Genomic DNA, 18,454 nt, shown 5'->3' on the forward strand with positions numbered 1-18,454 from the left:
AAGCGAGGAAATAAGCCTCGCACGAACCACGTGTGATGGTAATACGCCGAGCGGTTTGCGTACATGTGATCTGCGCCATTATCGATAGTGGAACCCGATTCAAGCGGTTTTACCCGTGCCACGCTTAGTCAATGGGGAAATCACAAAGACGATCGGATTCAGAAGAAAAGGAAGAACAAATAGGTTTAATTATTATGCACGTATTTACAGCTCAGGACGAAGAGACACAGGGAAACCTAGACAGTCTTATTCTTAATACCCCAGGACAAACGGGCCCGTCTCACACACACTCACACGGGGATTGCAGATGGGCAGGATGATGTTCTCCAGCGCCGCGGTGGTCGTCCAGGATCGGCCCCGTCTCACTCTCCACGGTCCCCGGCACGTCCTGCGAAGATGGAGGTAGGCGAAAGCAGGGACTCGTATCGTGTCGCTCGAACAAACGGCTAATCTCGGGGCGAATGGTAGAGGGCGGACTTAGCGCAGCTGGCAGTTATTCAGCCGCGTTCACTCGCTTTGGCCGAACTGCGCAAGTTATCAACGCCCTGGCTGCGCCCACGTATCTCTCGTAACCAAGTTCATACAGTGTGAATGATTCCCTTCAAGCGCGTCTCCCTTCCCAAAACTCAGAAGTCACTCCAGCGCACCTCTCCCATAACTCTGGGGTCTCCCGACTGAACTCACGCCCAACTCAACTGAGTACTGACGAGCGCCTCTCCCTTCTCATAACTTGACGCGCGCCTCTCCCTTCTCATAACTCGACGAGCGCCTCTCCCTTCCCATAACTCTGAAGTCACACCAGCGCACCTCTCCCATAACTGGGGTGGGGGCTTCGCGCGATCGGTTTTTTTGCCACGCCCTTAGCCCGATCGATGTTCCAACCACGCCCTGTGATGCAGTGCTGCAGCCACACGCTGTGAGCCCTGATTGGTGACTCATGCTTACCATCCTCGCATCGCCGCTGCGACAACCTCGACCCTCCTCCACCTTCCGAGGCGTACCTCGTGTTAACTCGCGCCCAACATGACCAGGCTTTTTAGCCGCAATGGATCGAGCCTATGGACGTGGAATAGTTGGTAGAAGTAGGGCCTATCCTCCTGTCTTTACACAACGCAGGATTAACACTGGAAGGGGCCTACTCTCACATATACTAAGACATAACTATACTACAAATGAGGCTACAAGTTGCTCGTGTGACTAACTATGGGGGGCAACTTTTAGCCTTTATTGAACTTTACTGTACAAATCTCAAAACCGCAGCAATATATATATATATATATATATATATATATATATATATATATATATATATATATATATATTTATATATATATATATATATATATATATATATATATATATATATATATATATATATATATATATATATATATATATATATATATATATATATATATATATATATATATATATATATATATTATATACAGTTATTTTTAGTCGAATTTCAATTTTTATTTTTTTTAAAGACTACATATATAATGTCATGTAATACACTGTAACAAAGACATTTTAAAAATGTAATTCATGTTTGAAAAATGACATCATCTAAATGGCGGCCGTTCTTGTCCAAGCATTCTTGCAGACGTGCGGAAAAGTTCCAGCATTTCTCAGCACAGCAGCATCCCTCAGCAGTTCCAGCATTCTTTCTGCGAACGTAAACCGCCGTACGAAATCATTCTGCTGCAGTTCTTGAACCACCATGATTTTGTACGCGTGATAATGAAGGTCCAAGTGCAAAATTCGCCGAACTGATCTGTCTGACATCCGTAGAGCGCGAGCGTGCCGTACCGCTGACCGACGAGGGCTGGCCTCCACAGCTTGTTGAACCCTTTCGATTGTTTTCCGGGGTCCTAACGGTTCGATCACCTCCCCGAGCTGCTCCCGGCCTCACAGATCCAGTTGTCCTGAACTTTTTTCCCCACTTCAATATTGTGTTTCGAGACGGAACGGCGCCACGTCGACCAACATTGAAGTGAGTACGAAATCTGCGCTGTGTAAGCACCACCGAACTACCCGTTTGAATAAATGTCTCAACAACAAAGACGCGATGTTCAATCGTCCACAGCTCCATGGCTACTGAAATGGCGCCTAACAACGGGTAACCAACAGCCATCACGCATGCGCTAGACCCCCCACTTGCATTGTTATACCCAATTCAAACATGAATTACATTTTTAAAATGTCTTTGTTACACTGAGTACCAGTTCACTGGTAATTCCCTGTTTGTCGTTAAAGGCGGCAAAAAGGGTTGGCGTCAGGAAGGGCATCCGGCCGTAAAACATTGCTTCAAAAAGGGGACCAAAAAAAACAACAACAACCACGGTCCCCGAAAAAGGCCAACCCCCGCTTTGCGGGGAAAAATGGCCTCTAAAGGTGGTTATTTTTATTATATATAAATGTCTTTGTTACAGTGTATTAAATGGCATTATATATGTAGTCTTTAAAAATAATAAAAATTGAAATTCGACTAAAAATAACTGTACGAGTTTTCTGAAAATCGTCACACCTCCCAGCCGGACCCTGTATACATATAGCATATATATATATATATATATATATATATATATATATATATATATATATATATATATATATATATATATATATATATATATATATATATACAGTGGAACCTTGACTTACGAGTTTAATTCGTTCTGTGACCAAGCTCGTAACTCAAATTGCTCGTTTCTCAAATCAAATTTCCCCATTAAAATGCATTGAAATGCTATTAATCCGTTCCAGCCCGCCAAAAACCACACCAATTTTTTTTTTAATATACAGTATATATAAAAATATCTCGCGCTTTATATTTCACCTGTATGCAGCATACAAGTTGGCAGGATGGCCTGGACTGGAGGTACGCACACTTTTTTTTTTTTTTTGTATACAAGGTCGAGGCTCGTGAAAGAGCGAACATTAATCACACAGAAAGACAAACCGACACATAAAACATATAACATAGGGAGCGGTAGACAAGATGGGGAGAGAGGGGGAAGGACACAAACACAACATTTGAGAGCAGGGACCGAGAGACATGGAGACATCGAGAGATCTGAGAGAGGGCGAGGGCTTTGGGGGGGGGGGGCGTGGGAAGGGGGCGGTGGGAGAGGTATAAAACATATGGACACTGCCAGGACTTCCAGGAAAGAAGTTGGAATTTCAAACAAGGTGGATCTGGGGTGAATTAGCGGGGGTAGAAAAGATCAAGGTTTTGGATGGGGGAAGATAAGAGATGGTGGTGAACAGCTGTTTTAAAGACCTGGAGGGAGGAGTGGGATTGAAGGGAGTGAGGGAGTTTGTTCCAGAGGCGGGAGAAAAGAGGAATGAAAGAGTGAAGGTGAGCAGAGAGCCGAGATTTCGGCAGTTTAACCATCAGAGGGTTGCTGGCAGATCTTGTGCGACCTGTAGGAATATTTGGGGGACAGAGCACAGAGAGAGCTGGGGGTGCAAGGCCGGAGAGGAGTCGGTAGAAGACAGAAAGACCACCTACCTGCCTGCGGTGAGTGAGTGAAAGGCCCTCAGAGATAGCTTCATCGCGGGAGATTCCAATAATTCTGAAAGCTTTGGTTTCAACAGCGTGAAGCCGAGCTAGGTGTGAGGCAGGAGCACCGGCCCATAGGGGAGAACAGTATTCCATTGAGCTGCGGATGAAAGCCTTGTATGTGGTGAGGAGCTCAGGTGTGCCGAGGAAGGACTTCGCACGACGGAGGATGCCCAGTCGGCGACTGGCTTTGGAGGCCAGCTTGGAAATGTGGTTTTCCCAAGAAAGATCATGGCAGATAGTGAGACCCAAAATCTTGAGCGACAGAACTTCTTGGAGAGGATTGTTGAGAAAGTAGATGGGAGGGTTGTCCAGTCGATCTTTTCGGAGAGACATAGTAAGAGTGTGAGATTTGTCAGGATTGAAAGACATGTTCCACTTGTTTGACCAGTCTGTGATTTTGTCCAGGTCTTCAGAGAGTGAGGAGGCAGCAGACTGCCGATCTGAGGGAAGAGGAATGGAGCGGCAGAGAGTGGAGTCATCAGCAAAGAGATAGAGAGGATTTTCGAGAGAGTCAGTGAGATCATTGATGAAGACCAGAAAAAGCACGGGGCCCAGAACACTGCCTTGGGGAACTCCAGCCTGAACAGGAAGAGGAGATGAGAGAAACCCATTCAGGGCCACACGTTGACGACGACTAGAGAGGAAGTCCACCAGCCATGCGTGGAGATTTCCATGGATACCAAAGGAGGAGAGTTTGGTGAGCAGAGCGGGGTGCCAGACCGTGTCGAAGGCACGTGATATGTCGAGGGAGACAGCTCTAATTTCCTGTTTGGCATTGAGGACCTCCATCCATTGTTGAGACAGCAGAAGCAGCATGTCCAGAGTAGAGTGACCTGGTCTGAAACCAAATTGATGATCAGAGATCAAGCCATTGGAGAAGAGGAAAGATTTCATATCCGAAGCAATGATGGATTCCATGACTTTGCTGATAATTGGGAGAAGGCTGATTGGTCTGTAGTTGCTAGGATCTGTTTTTGCACCTTTTTTGTGCAAAGCGGTGATGTTGGCTGATTTCCAAGCAGATGGCAGTTGACCTTGAGCAAAAGAGAGGGTGAAGAGAACAGAGAGAGGGTGAGATAGAGCAGCAGAGCAGGATTTTAGGACCCGTGGGCTGATGCCGTCGGGTCCAGTTGCAGAATCAGAGTCGAGGGTTGACAGAAACTTTTCCACCTTGTCAGGAGGAAAGGACACGGAGTCCAGGAGCAGCAGGGTACGACTGGGTATGGTGGGTACAGAGAGGGATGGGTTTGGGACACAAGATTTAGAGGCAAACACAGAGTTGAGGCATTCAGCTTTTTCACGTGCGGAGTCAGCTGTGTAGCCGTTTGAAGTAAGGGAGGGGATGGAGGGGGAACAAACACCAGAAACGGATTTGACCAGACGCCACCAGGATTTGGAAGAGGGAGACAGATAAGAGAGTTCGGTCTTGAGAACGGAGAGATATTGTTTCCTGGCTCTCCTGAGGGTGGACACACACTTGTTTCGGGCTTTGTGAAAGGAAATGAGATTTCCTTCCGTTGGATTTGCTTTCCAGGAGACGAAGGCAAGTTGTTTCTGGGCAACAGCCTCACCACAAGATTCCGCGTACCATGGACGGGAGGAAGGGTATGACAACTGAAGACGAGATGGGATAAATCTGTGCATGAGAGAGAGCAATTTACTTTGGAAGAATTCCCAGGATGAGTTGATGTCAGAGGTGGTAGAGATGGGAGACCAGTCCAGATGATTGATGGCTGCTTGAAGACCGTGCCAGTTGGCCTGAGTGAAATGCCAGACTCGTCGACGCTGAGCAGGCTCCCTGAGGATGGTCAGAGAGATGTCCACTTTAACAAGGACATGATCAGATGATCCGATCGGAGCAGAAGAAGAGCAGCAGACATTTTCAGGGAAGTTAGTCATAACCAAGTCCAGAAGAGAAGATGTTCCGTTGACTGAGATCCGGGTCGGGAAATTGACAGATTGTGTCAGTCCCAGTGAGTCGCAGAAGTCCTTTGCTGAGGAGCCATGGCTGGTGAGAGAGGTACCCACACCCAGCCAACTGGCATGATGACAGTTGAAATCACCACATATGAGGAAGAGAGAGTTGGGATGAGTAGATAGAAGTTGGTCCATATCATCAGACAGCGAGATGTAGATGGAGTCATCACTGTTTGGTGGACGGTACAACACACATATGAACAAGAGGTGGGAGCGAAGGGGAAGCCGTAGCCAGAGGTATTCCTGGGGGTGAGGTGGAGAGAGTGCAGTGCAGGGCGAGTGAGGAAGAGAGTTTTTGATAAAGATAGCAACCCCGCCTCCAGGACGAGGCTCAGGTCTATCATACCGGAGGAGGGAGTAGCCCGGGAGAGATACTATGGAATCAGAGACATCATAAAGGAGGAAAGTTTCTGTTCAGCAGATCACGTCTGGTTTGACAGAAGCAACCTGCATGGAGAGATCAGTTAAGTTTGAACGAAGGCCCCGGATGTTTGAGGTCCATACCGTTAATGAAGAGGAAGGGGGAGCATCAGATACAGAACAGGGGGGAGGAGGGGTAGGGTAAGATGTGGAAGAGGTGGAAGAGGGTAGGGAGAGCTGTTGAAGGTGTGTCAGAGATTTCAGAATAGCTCGGAGAAAGGGAAGGATGGGGCGGACAAAAGGTTTGATGGTGATTGGGTGAGCCACAATGAGGTGTTATTTGAGGAGGGGGAAGAGCGAGGCAGAAGGTTGGGGGAGATGGGGGTGAGAGTTTGAAGGGGAAGAAGCGGGGGAGGACGCTTTGAGGAGGGGGGAGTGAGAGGGGGGAAATTGAGAAGCAATGAGGGTGGGGAGATTTGAAGGGGAGGGGTGAGGGGGGAGTTTGGGAGGGAAGGGGCAAGGGAGGGATTTGAAAGGGATGGGATATGGGGGAGATTTGGAGGGGAGGGGTGAGGCAGGAGTCTAGGAGGGGAGGGCGAGGGGGCGTCTTGGCGGGGAGGGGTGAGGGGGTAGTTTAGGAGGGAGGAGGCAAGGGGCAAGATTTGAAAGGGATGGGTGATGGGGAAGATTTGGAGGGGAGGGGTGATGGGGAAGATTTGGAGGGGAGGGGTTATGGGGAAGATTTGGAGGGGAGGGGTGAGATTGGATTTTGAAAGTGTACGATTTATGGGAAACGAACATTTATTGCAAAATGAGTTTCTTGTGACCTTCGAGTTAAAAATACGTTTAAGGATGGAGGATGGAGTGCAGGAGAGTTTAGGGAATGTAGAAAAAAGGCACTATAGGAGATGGATATTTTTTTTTGGGATGAATTGATTTGGTGAGCAAGTCGAAAGCAGCCTTTTAAAGAAGAAGAAGAAAAAGGTGTTATAAAATATGACGGAATACATAACTTGAGGGGAAAATGTAAACATTGAAGGTTAATGAGTGAAAACTATCTGGGGAAATGGGGGAGAAACACGTGGTCGAAGAACGAACGAACGAATAAGAATGAATAAACGAATGAGAACAGAGAAGGAAAATGTTTTTTTTTTTTTGTTTTTTTTTTTTTTTTTTTTTTCCCCCGAGTTGAGATTTACACAAGGAAGTAGGCTATGGGTGAAAAGACTGGGAATACAGAGAACGAAAGTTATTGGATCACAAAAGACGGACCGCTGAGAGAAAAACAAAGCCTCAAGGTTGTACAGTGCACACTGTACAAGGCCTCAAGACACGACACGGCAAACAGACGATCAATTTATGAAAGATAAACACCGAGAAACAACCAAAGTTGCACACAATAACTTAACACACCGAAAGATAAATACAGTTTCGACAAAATACAATTGTGAACAGACAACTTCGAAAAACGTGGAGACCGTGTGGAGCTTCGAAAATCCCTGCCGCCGTCTCCAAGATCTCGCGAGATCTCGCGAGTTCATGAAAACATGAACTTGACTCTAAAGTCTAAACTGTCCAGCCTGGGTTTGAATCCCGACCCAGCTATAACCTGTCATGGGTGAATCACAGGCAGGGTGATTCATCAATGTGTGTACCGCTAAACTGGGCGCCCCGTTTGCGTCCCATTAGTTGTTGGATGTTAAGGATCTCACCGTGTTTTCCACAAAGAGAAGGCGAGCTATCGCCGGCACTCTGAACAAGTTGTGGCCTGGCATGGCATGAACATGAAAACATGAACATGAACATGAAATGTTCGACATGAACATGAAATTTTCCAAAATAACCAAAATGCAAAAACAAAAATGCAGCGTTATACGGCAGAGATACTGTACTTGCACGGCAAGATAACCACGTGACCGGAACCCACCTGGCGGCGTAAACTCAAAATAACCAACATGCGAAAACAAAAATGCAGCGCTATACGACAGAGATACTGTGCTTGCACGGCAAGATAACCACGTGACCGGAACCCACCTGGCGGCGTAAACTCAAAATAACCAACATGCGAAAACAAAAATGCAGCGCTATACGACAGAGATACTGTACTTGCACGGCAAGATAACCACGTGACCAGAACCCACCTGGTGGCGTAAACTCAAAATAACCAACATGCGAAAACAAAAATGCAGCGCTATACGACAGAGATACTGTACTTGCACGGCAAGATAACCACGTGACCGGGTGGCGAAAGCTCGTAACTCAGATCTCGGCTCGCATCTCAAAGCAATAAACCGCCCGAGCGACGGCTCGTATCTCGAAAAACTCGTAAGTTGGGGCACTCGTAAGTCAAGGTTCCACTGTATATATATATATATATATATATATATATATATATGTATATATATATATGTATATATATATATATATATATATATATATGTATATATATATATATATATATATATATATATATGTATGTATATATATATATATATGTATATATATATATATATATATATATATATATATATATATATATATATATATATATATATATATATACATACATACATACATACATATATATACACACACACACACACACACACACACACAGACTTGGCATTTAATATGGAATATTTTTTTGTGGGGGTGAACTTACTTTTCAAGATGTCTTAGAACCAAAAGTTCATTGGAATTATGTTGAAATTATTCTAGATTTTGTTGATGTGACCTTTAAAAGAAACAAAAACCACATTTGACATTTCGAAACAAATAAATTGATCCTTGAAAGTGATGTAAACTGATATCGAACTCAATTCATGGACAGTACTGTGTTAAACTTCTGTACGTTTTCCAGAAGTATCTCTTTATTTTGCACATTAGCCAAAAAAATTTTATAACAAAAACAAAAGTTAAATTACGACTGGGATTACGGACAGTAAAATTACAGTTCAGTACTTCGTGTAACCCCCACGAGCATTCAGGAGAGCACGTACACATTGAGGCATGCTGTTCACGAGATTTGCCAAGGTTTGGACAGGAATCGCTTGCCATGCAGTGACAATAGCCTGCTGCAATTCACGCACAGAGGTCGGCTGCTGGTCCAAGTGATCGATTTGACGCGTTAATTCTGCCCACAAGTTCTCTATCGGATTCATATCCGGGTGACATGGCAGGCCACTCCATATGCTCTACACCACGGTCAGCAAGAAAGTGTTGGATCATGCGAGCACGATGAGGCTGTGCATTGTCATCTTGGAAGACAAAGTTTCCTCGAAAGGCTGCATGAGCAAATGGAAGCAATGTTTCTTCCAGAATGGCCCTGTGCTTGAACTGGTTCAGGTTTCCATTCAGAACAACCAGGTCAGTTTTGCCCCCTGCATGAAAAGCAGCCCAAACGGTCACCCCACCACCTCCAGCTTGGACTCTTGGCACTATACAATCTTTGTTGTAGGCTTGATGCACTTGTCTGCACACTCGGACGCGACCATCTTGACGATAGACCAGAAATCTAGACTCGGCACTGAAGATCACGTGATTCCAGTGTCCTGGCTGCCATTGACGGTGCTCTGGCCCACTGCAATCGGCGCTGGCGGTGTTGTCTGGTCAGGCGTGGCTTTCTCAGGGGACGCCTGGCACGATAGCCTGCTTGAACCAGTCGTTGGTTGACTAGCCTTCTGGATACAGGCACATTTGTCAGTTGCTGCCACTCAGCCCTAAGCCGATTAGCTGACTTGGTACGGCCATTGCGGACTAACCTGTGCAGCTGGCGATCATCCCTCCTTGTGGTTCTGCGGGGACGTCCTGGCCTCGGTATTGGAGAAGGGACACCCCTCTGAGCATTTCGTTTCAGTATCTTTGACACCTGACCTTGAGTGATGCCATACTGCCGAGCAATAGCACGCTGTTTCATGCCGTAATTTCGTAAAGCCACCACTCCATGACAAACAGCATTGTCGAGTTGACGGACCATCTCCAGAGGAAGCGGCAATAACTTTTGTAGACGTGCAGCAGTTGTTTTCCACTAATACAGAACGCAACAACCCTTGTATACCCGACTGTGAAGCCAATCATCAAATGCACCTGTCCGTACATTTTGCCACGCCACCTGTGATATAATGCTGTTGTTGACTTCTTGCTGCGACAGACAATCTGACATGGTTCTTTTAACAAATAAATCACCAAAGTGTAAAAGAAACTCACTAGATTGATATACTGAGTTAAGAAAGTAAACCCAAGTCAAGAAAAAAAAAAATTCCATATTAAATGCCAAGTCTGTATATATGTATATACACACACTAATGGATTTATTAAATAAAATTCCTTTATTTTGTGTTGGATGTCTTTCTGTTGAACAGATGAATGATTGTATTGTTTGTGGAATGGGAATATTGGTAGTCTAGTCAAATTTCTGGGAAACGTGAATTCATGAGGCATTTTTGAGTAAAAGCAAGCAAACCACTTTTTCTGGGGTAGTTTTTCGTGCTGAATACGAATCTGTTGTTTGCCAAGCCCAAAAATGCGTAATTAGGTCACTAATCAAGGTCAAAGGTCAATGAGTGCAAAATTCAAAATTTTTGAAAAAATGTTTTATTTTACATCACCTATCTGTACATTTCAATTATTTTACAGTATTTTGTCTGGTAAGGTTACTACAGCTTTTCACAATTATGAAAGTAAAGGGAATTGTGAAGGGAAAAAATCAGATTTTTGTGAATATATCCGTAATGAAGCAACTTTTCGTTTTTTGACATACTGTTTTAATTCACTTGAATTGTTGCCTTAAATACCATCAGTGAAGTGGTTTACCTGAGTCCTATATAATAGCAAGATTGTTTTCTACACTAAATGTCAATATTTGACTAATTAGCCACTTAATTAAGGCTAACGGTCACAAGGCGCAAAGTGCACTTACATGGCACAAGGCGCAAAATGCACTTCATGACAAACATGTTTGGAGTGCAGGCAGTTGATCATTATCACATGTATTCTTAATTAATCCTGAATCAATTGCAGTCTGTCAGACTGATTGGCTGGAAGGAGGAGCCATCCAGGGGAATGCCAATTAGCTTAACTGTGTAAGCTCTGACCCCCCCCCCCCCCTACTTTGGCCTGTTTCGACATGGTGTTTCACTGGCATTGCACTTGCAGGCCTCAGTGCAGAACTGTTTCCCCCACTTCCGACAAGAGCAACTATCAGAACTGCAACCTTTCTTGCAACCACACTGAGTAAGTTCTCGGCATCCCTTTGGAATTGACGGTAAAGTTGTAAGAACCGGTGACAACTTGTCATCAACGAGTTTCCATCCACAATCAGTCGGCGGTGGCAGATCTGTCATTGGATTACTGGCCTCTCTCCAAATGAAACTTTGGTAGTTTGCACGCTCTATGTGGAACTTTGCTGCATCACTAGATGGAGGTAGGGTCTCCGTTGCATGGCATTTGTTGAACAGTTTAATGCGGGCTTGATTACAGTTCTCAGATGGTTCCTTGTAGATATGGCAAATGAACTTTTCAGCATCTTCTGTGACCTTCTTTGATGGTGTCGGAAACTGCTGTTGTTGGATCTTTTCAACTGCTGTTGGTATATCCAACGTTGACGTATTGGATGGTTTGATGTCTCCAAGACCGCTTTCAGCAGATGGCCCCCTCTGCCAGGCAGCTAACTGAGTAGCGTGAAATGTATTTTTGCCATCTAGGGTAGAGTCATTGATGTCAATATTGTCGCCAGAAAAATGCACAAATCGTCCCGAAACCAGGTTGCTGGTAACAACTGCCCCAGTTTCTTGATCAAGCGCTTTCAGAGTGTTTTCAGCCATGGCAGTGTCATACCTAAGAACCCGGTTATAGCTGATTATGTGCCCAGCATTATGGAATAGCTCAACTAATTTCTTTGATCGAGTTGACTGGTGCAGCGTCATACCCATTCCAACGTGTTTAGGCGGTGCCTTCTTGTCTCCACATACACCATAGACCATGTCTTGTCCAATGCTAAGGACCCTTGTCTTCTTCACCCAACCAGTTTCAGACATCTCACTTTCGTCAAACTCAGCATCGACACTACTTTGGCCTCCAAGCAAGATATTCACAAACATGAGTACAGATGGTGGTACACTTGCCAACTCTGCTTTTTCGCTTACATCGCAACCTTCGAATGCAGGATGTGACATGATATCACTGCGGAGTTGCAGAGCAACGTGCACTAAAGACAGAAAATGATCATCCTGTTGTCTAAATATGGGAATATAGTCTGCACTGTTCTGACCGCACACCATTTCTGAAAGAGGTATGTGACTGAAATGTCGTGGAAGAAGCAAAGTTTGTTTCTCTGAAGGCGCCAAATTTCTTAGCACAAGAAATTCATAAATGTCCCCAATGCAATTCGACAAAGTTTCTTTAAAAGTCCCCAGTCTACTAAGATACGATGTAGGAATTGTGCCGTCGCACTCACTGGCTAACTCTTTGTACCTCTCGAACACTGCAGATAGTTCAAATACGTGCCCTTTCTCAGCAGAGTGACGCAGCTCTTGACACAACCATGATATCGCCATGTCTGCTGATTTGCTTTCAGTTTCCGCCCTTTTGACATCCCTAAAGAATTTACTAAGACAGTTAACATGGTAACATGCCTCAGCTGAGATTAAATCATTCTCATTTGCAGTACGGACTAAGATGTTATGTACAAATTTAGCTTTTTCCGTAATTTCATTACTCATTTTGAAGGTTGTGACACGACTTGTCTTCTGCTTCTTGTCAAAGTTCTGGCAGAACATACACAATGTCCAGTTCATCTTAGTAGTACTACTGCGTAAAAACGGACATGCTTCAGCCAAAACACTCTTTCTTTCAGGATCTTTTTCGGTTTTCGATTGTTCCTTGGCTAGCTTAGCATTTATTTTCCCCTTGTGTGTGTATGCAGAGTAACATAGCTTATGCCATTTAAGTTTGGGGAGACTTTCTGGAGGCTCTGCAAAGAGAGTCGAAAGCCTGTCCACGGCTGATCGAAATTCATAGTGTCTAAGTTTGCATCGGAGCTCGGTCGCCTCTCTGATGGCAGCAATACCCTGGTTTGTCTGGTTGAAAATCGTATCTTTGACCTGGCTAGTTCCCTGACAAATGATACAAAGTTCAAACGACACATCCTCACGCTGTCGCTTGAGGCTGGCAATAGGTTCCATGGTTGGCCTGAGGGGAGAAACAGAAACCAAACTAAGCACCAGGCACGCATGTTCTGACCATGAAAACTACAACGTTGTATGATATACTGCAACAGCCCTTAAATGATCGAATAAGCGCAGGCAGTGTTGGCCCGGGTTTTAATCTTATTCTCAAAGACACAAAGTAAAGCTTCTTCAAGACAAAACATCTAACCGATATCACTAATTCATTAGTGGTAGATGCATTAGGCACTCATCGTCAATGCCCATGCCCTGCCTGTCTTTTTGCTACTGTTAGGTAAATGTACATGTATGTAGGCCTGCCTATGATGTGAGATGTCAAGCATACATTACACATTTGTATGTACATGTATCTCACCAAAGAAGAATGCATTCCTTTACTTTCATTTGATTTTATATTTCATTTTTTAACAATCTTAAAAAGACCCTTACCTGTACTCCTGAAATGTTTAATGCCTGATGCCTAGGGTACGAACTAGATGGCTTATGCTAGGCTATTAGATTCATTCTTCATCATTAAGGGTCTATTGAAGAACACCCTGCTCTGTCTGAATGGAAATGATTTGACAAACATGGCAAATGCATTGGGGTCAGAAAGATGAAGCCACTTTCACTGTTGAGTGAAAGGGATGGTTTCAAGTGCAAGTAACTGTTACGTCATTGCAAGACTTTCGCACTCATTGACCTTTGACCTATGTTGTTTACCGGTGACATTTAGATTCTGTCTTTATAAAATCTATCTCTAGACCATCAATAGGAGCATAAAAACTCTGCCCCATTGTGCATTTAGAGGTTAAACTGCAAGCAAATTACGCAAAAACTAATTGTCGCCCCTTACAGAGATAAAGGCAAATGAGCATAGATGTGTCCTCACGTTTTCCTTTAAAAATAAGATTTTGAAAAGCTTTAGCAACCTTACTAGACAAAATATTGTAAAATAATTGAAATGTACAGATAGGGGATGTAAAATAAAGCATTTTTTCAAAAAAATTGAATTTTGCACTCATTGACCTTTGACCTTGATTAGTGACCTAATTACGCATTTTTGGGCTTGGCAAACAACAGATTCATATTCAGCATGAAAAACTACCCCAGAAAAAGTGGTTTGTTTGCTTTTACTCAAAAATGCCTCAATCATTCTATAAAGGCACATTTTCAGATTTTTTGACTAGGCTATGGGTCTTTGTTGTCATTTTTTCACATGGATGTACAAGAAGGAGATTAAAATGCTTCATGTTCTGTGTATTTGGTGTGCAGGTTTCAGGAACATCGGTTCCACCCTTCTCTGAAACTAACACGCCGATTCTATCCGCATGACCACAATGTGGACGGTTTCTTTGTGGCAAAATTCAGGAAGTTCTCCAATGTCATTCCTGGTGCAGGTCAGTTTATCAATTTTTCACATTAGTTATTCACTTGTAAGTCAGTGCAGGTCAGTTATTGCATGCAGGTGCAGGTCAGTTATTGCGAAATTGAAGATTCACAAGTATATTGCTGGCTGGTCTATTATTAGCTCCACAACCGAAGGTGGGTGGAGGTTATGTTTTCACCCCTGTCTGTCTTGTCTGTCTGTTTTTGAACAGGATATCTCAAAAAGTTGTGGACAGATTCGGACGAAATTTGGTGGAGAGGTTGTGTATGTGACGAGGCCAAAAATGATTAGATTTTGGTGAAGATCTGGATCCGAATCCAGATCATAAGGTTTTTAAAATGATTCTTCACCATTGAGTGATTGGGCTTAAACCAACTTTACAGCACGATATCTCGAAGTTATGGACAGATTCGGACGAAAGTTGGTGGACTGATTGGGTGTGTGACAAGGACTAATTAAATCGATTTTGGTAAAGATCCAAATATGGATCCAGATACGACAATTTTTTAATTTCCTAAGTGATTCTTCACCATTGAGTGAAAGGGCCAAAAACGATATAATAACATGATATTTCAAAAAGTTGTGGACAGATTATGACAAAACTGGGTGGATGAGTTGGTTACGTGGCAAGAACAAGCCGATTACATTTTGGTTTTTGTCTGGATCTAGATCTGGCCTATCAGTGGGATACGAAACATAATTGTTCAGCCTGGCGGAGGTATGTATACACTCAATTGAGTGCATTTCTAGTTCTGTCTGTTATTATCTACGCCACCGAAGCTGGGGCAGAGGTTACATTTTCACCCCTGTTTGTTTCTTGCGAATATCGCAGTTTTTTAAAGTACTGTATATTGGTTGGTCATGTGCGTTATTCTGTCTGTTTCTTTGTATGTCACTAGCCGACAGGTCACATTTTTACTCCGATCTTCACGCAACTTCACCACCTGGTATAATTTGTCATAAGCAGGAAGCCTATTGTTTTTGAGGTCAAAAGGTCAACATAGGCCATAGGTCAACAACTTAGTTGGAATTTCTAAAATCCTCAATTTCATCCGATTGACTTGAAATTTGTACAAGATTTGCACATCAGGTCACTGAATTCAACCACCAATTATTTATGAGATCCAAAATAGGCCAAATGTCTAAAATTGTCAATTTTCATCAGATATGAAAATTGAACAGGATTTCCTATCAACTCGCTGAATCCCTCCTGGAAAGATGGGCTTTTAAAACATTTGTTCTTATGATTAAATGGACACTAATTTTTGTTGCAACTAAATCAATTATTATCTTTTCAACCAAGTAAATTATAAGCTTTCTAACAGTGCTATTTTTATTATTCGACAACAGCAGGAACCCTTCAGGATAAAGTGTGATTGACACACACAGAGATGGACGTTTCTTCTTTTAGTAAGAGACTAGCGAGGTAGCCGTGCTACACATGGGTGGGAACCCAACATCGTGAAAAAAAAATTTGAAAAATTTTATGAAAACTCCCACCCACTTTAAAACACGTGCATGGGCCCCAAAAGGTGCACCAAAAATTTGGTGGGATGGCCCAAAAACCGTGGGAGCAGTACTGTGTAAAATCAATGTCCCTTTAATGATGATGAAGCTGATGACGATGATGGTGATGGCTGGGGAGAGGGGATTGGCTCTTATTTGCCATGATATCTCAAAAGTCTCAAACGAACGTGGTGTGATATTGATTGAAAAGTCTGTATACGGATATAGACAATGCGGAAACGGCGAACGTCCACATGCGGTAAATGGCGAAACTGCTAATGCCGAACCCGTGAATGCAAGTTCTCCTCAATCAGATATGAGACGATTGCAGAAGAATTATCCCAAAGAAGAAATAGAAGTGCCATCTTGGTGATTATAATTAAAGCGGTCTTCTGCAGCTATTGTAATCACCCACGAGGGATGAATATACGTCGCAGCCTCTCATAGATGATAAAACAAAACTTTCCTTCTTCCTCGCACCTTTCTCAAGTACTATTTCCTCATTCTCCTTTAAACTCAATCTCACTATATTTTTATTCCAAACAGCAACATTCGAATCACAAATCAATACTATACCATTTAATATAACAAAATACAATGTACACTCGTGAAGTAAACAAATATAGACGCCATTTGGCATGATAACCGATACAGACAAATCTGTCAGCGAGAAAGAGCGGTTACGTAACGCATCATTTGCATGGAAATTCAACATCATAATTGTATTGAGGAATTTATTAAAACTCCCATCCACCTTTGGATCAATAAAAGTGGCGTCCATTATCAAACCAGCGAATGTTTCCACATTCAGTAAATGGCCAAACTGCGGATGCTGAACCCATGATTTTGTTTACTTCAGATAGGGAGCAGTTTTGTATGGGTGGAAATTCAAAATCATTATTGTATTGAGGAATTATTTATGAAACCTCCCACCCACCTCATGACACCCGCTGGGACCCTAAAAGATTCCACAGAAGGTTTGGTGATGCTAGCCCCAAAACTGAGGGAGTAGTTCGGGGACGGACGGACACTCCTGTTTTATAATATAGATGGCGACCATCGATTAACTCTGAACATTAGTGGTCTTCTGTGTCTTAACTTCTGTGATGGATGGTTGTATTGGAAGCCTCGGCTCTCAGTTGTTCATGGAGAATCTGGTATTACATGTTGGAAGTTTTTTCACTTCTGTGATGTTCGCTTAGATGTGAGAAGTGAAACTTGAGCCTGTAATTTGTTTTTTGATCCATAGTTCTGGAGAAGGCTCAGCATTGAGCTGATTGTTATGTGATGATTAGCTAACATACAATTCTGTGTGCATGTGCAGTGCCCAATATGCCTGTGGAAAGTAATGCGGAGTCACATGCTGCCATTGAGCCAAAGAAGGCCGGGGTTCCAAGAAAGGCCGGGAAAGCTGGCGTAGCCAAGAAGGGTGTGACCTCTGGGAAGACGATTGTATCCAAAAAGGGTTTGACCTCTGCAAAGGCCGTTGTATCCAAGAAGGGCCTGACTCTGGGGAAGGATATTATATCTAGGAAAGGTGTGGTGCCTGCGAAGGCCAAGTCACCTGGGAAGGCTGGGAAGACCTTTGCATTGGGAAAGGCCATTCCACTAAAGAAGGGATGGGGTAAAGCTTCAAAACCTGCAACAAAAATGCGGTTGGCACAACATTCCAAGAAAGCGATTGCAGAGTCTGATGCTAACGATATCATATCTTTCGCATCAAAGAGCGAAAGTGATAGAGCGAAAGGTGAAGAGGAAGGTGCAGATAAAAGTAAAGGGAACATGCAGTTAAAGAAGACTCGTGGAAATGGAGCTGTCAAGACACAAAACAAAGTGCAACGGTCAAAGGGGAACAGCAGGAGACCTGTTGGGCACACCTGGAAGAAGCAGAAGGTCATGTGATGTTCGTTTGATATACTTCTCTGTTTATTATTGTTGAACCTCATTGGAGATCGCCTTTTACAGACATTTTTATCTTGTACAATCACGTCGTGGAATTTAGCTCTGCCATGTTCATTTTGTTTGAAAAAAGGGAAATATGAAGCTATAGTCCCCCACCTCTCCCTCTCGCTTTTATATAAAAAATAAATCCCCCACATTCTTGTATGTCAGTCAATCTTGTTTTGCAGCTGCAGAGTGTTCTTGGTATAATAATATAAATACACCATTTATTTTTTCGTTGCTATAAAGATGTCCCGTAACCTATCGCTCTTGATGCTCTTCTTTCTTTTTTATTTTACTTGCGTCATTTGCAAGTGAAAGAAAAATCTGGTGAGGTGACAAGAGTTATAACATGCACGTACGATTTCAAGCAGGAACACTGGCAAAATATCAGTGAACTGCCGCGCCTCTCGTGAAAGGGACCATTCTGGAAATGACCGAAGTTGCACCAAGTCTGTAAATATTCACTCGCTGACATTTGAAGCAGCCATGAGCCATTCCAGCCAATAAGCAATTGGCTTGAGGCCTTGAGGCTAGCATAAGGCA

General features: G+C 43.4%; 1 protein-coding gene across 1 annotated transcript in view; it reads left to right on the plus strand.

Annotated features, from left to right (window-relative positions):
• The window catches only part of LOC137423526 (28S rRNA (cytosine(4447)-C(5))-methyltransferase-like), a 58,466-nt gene extending 40,294 nt beyond the window's left edge, over nt 1-18,172 (plus strand). Inside the window, exons 18-19 of the mRNA XM_078774177.1 lie at nt 14,347-14,471; nt 17,292-18,172. Of these exons, the coding sequence (XP_078630303.1) occupies nt 14,347-14,471; nt 17,292-17,869 (703 nt within the window). The 3' untranslated portion in view covers nt 17,870-18,172. The remainder of the gene's footprint in view (nt 1-14,346; nt 14,472-17,291) is intronic.
• Nucleotides 18,173-18,454: the final 282 nt, after the last annotated feature.

Source organism: Myxine glutinosa, chromosome 3 (genome assembly GCF_964187855.1).
Source record: "Myxine glutinosa chromosome 3, kmMyxGlut1.1, whole genome shotgun sequence".
NCBI lineage: Eukaryota > Metazoa > Chordata > Myxini > Myxiniformes > Myxinidae > Myxine > Myxine glutinosa.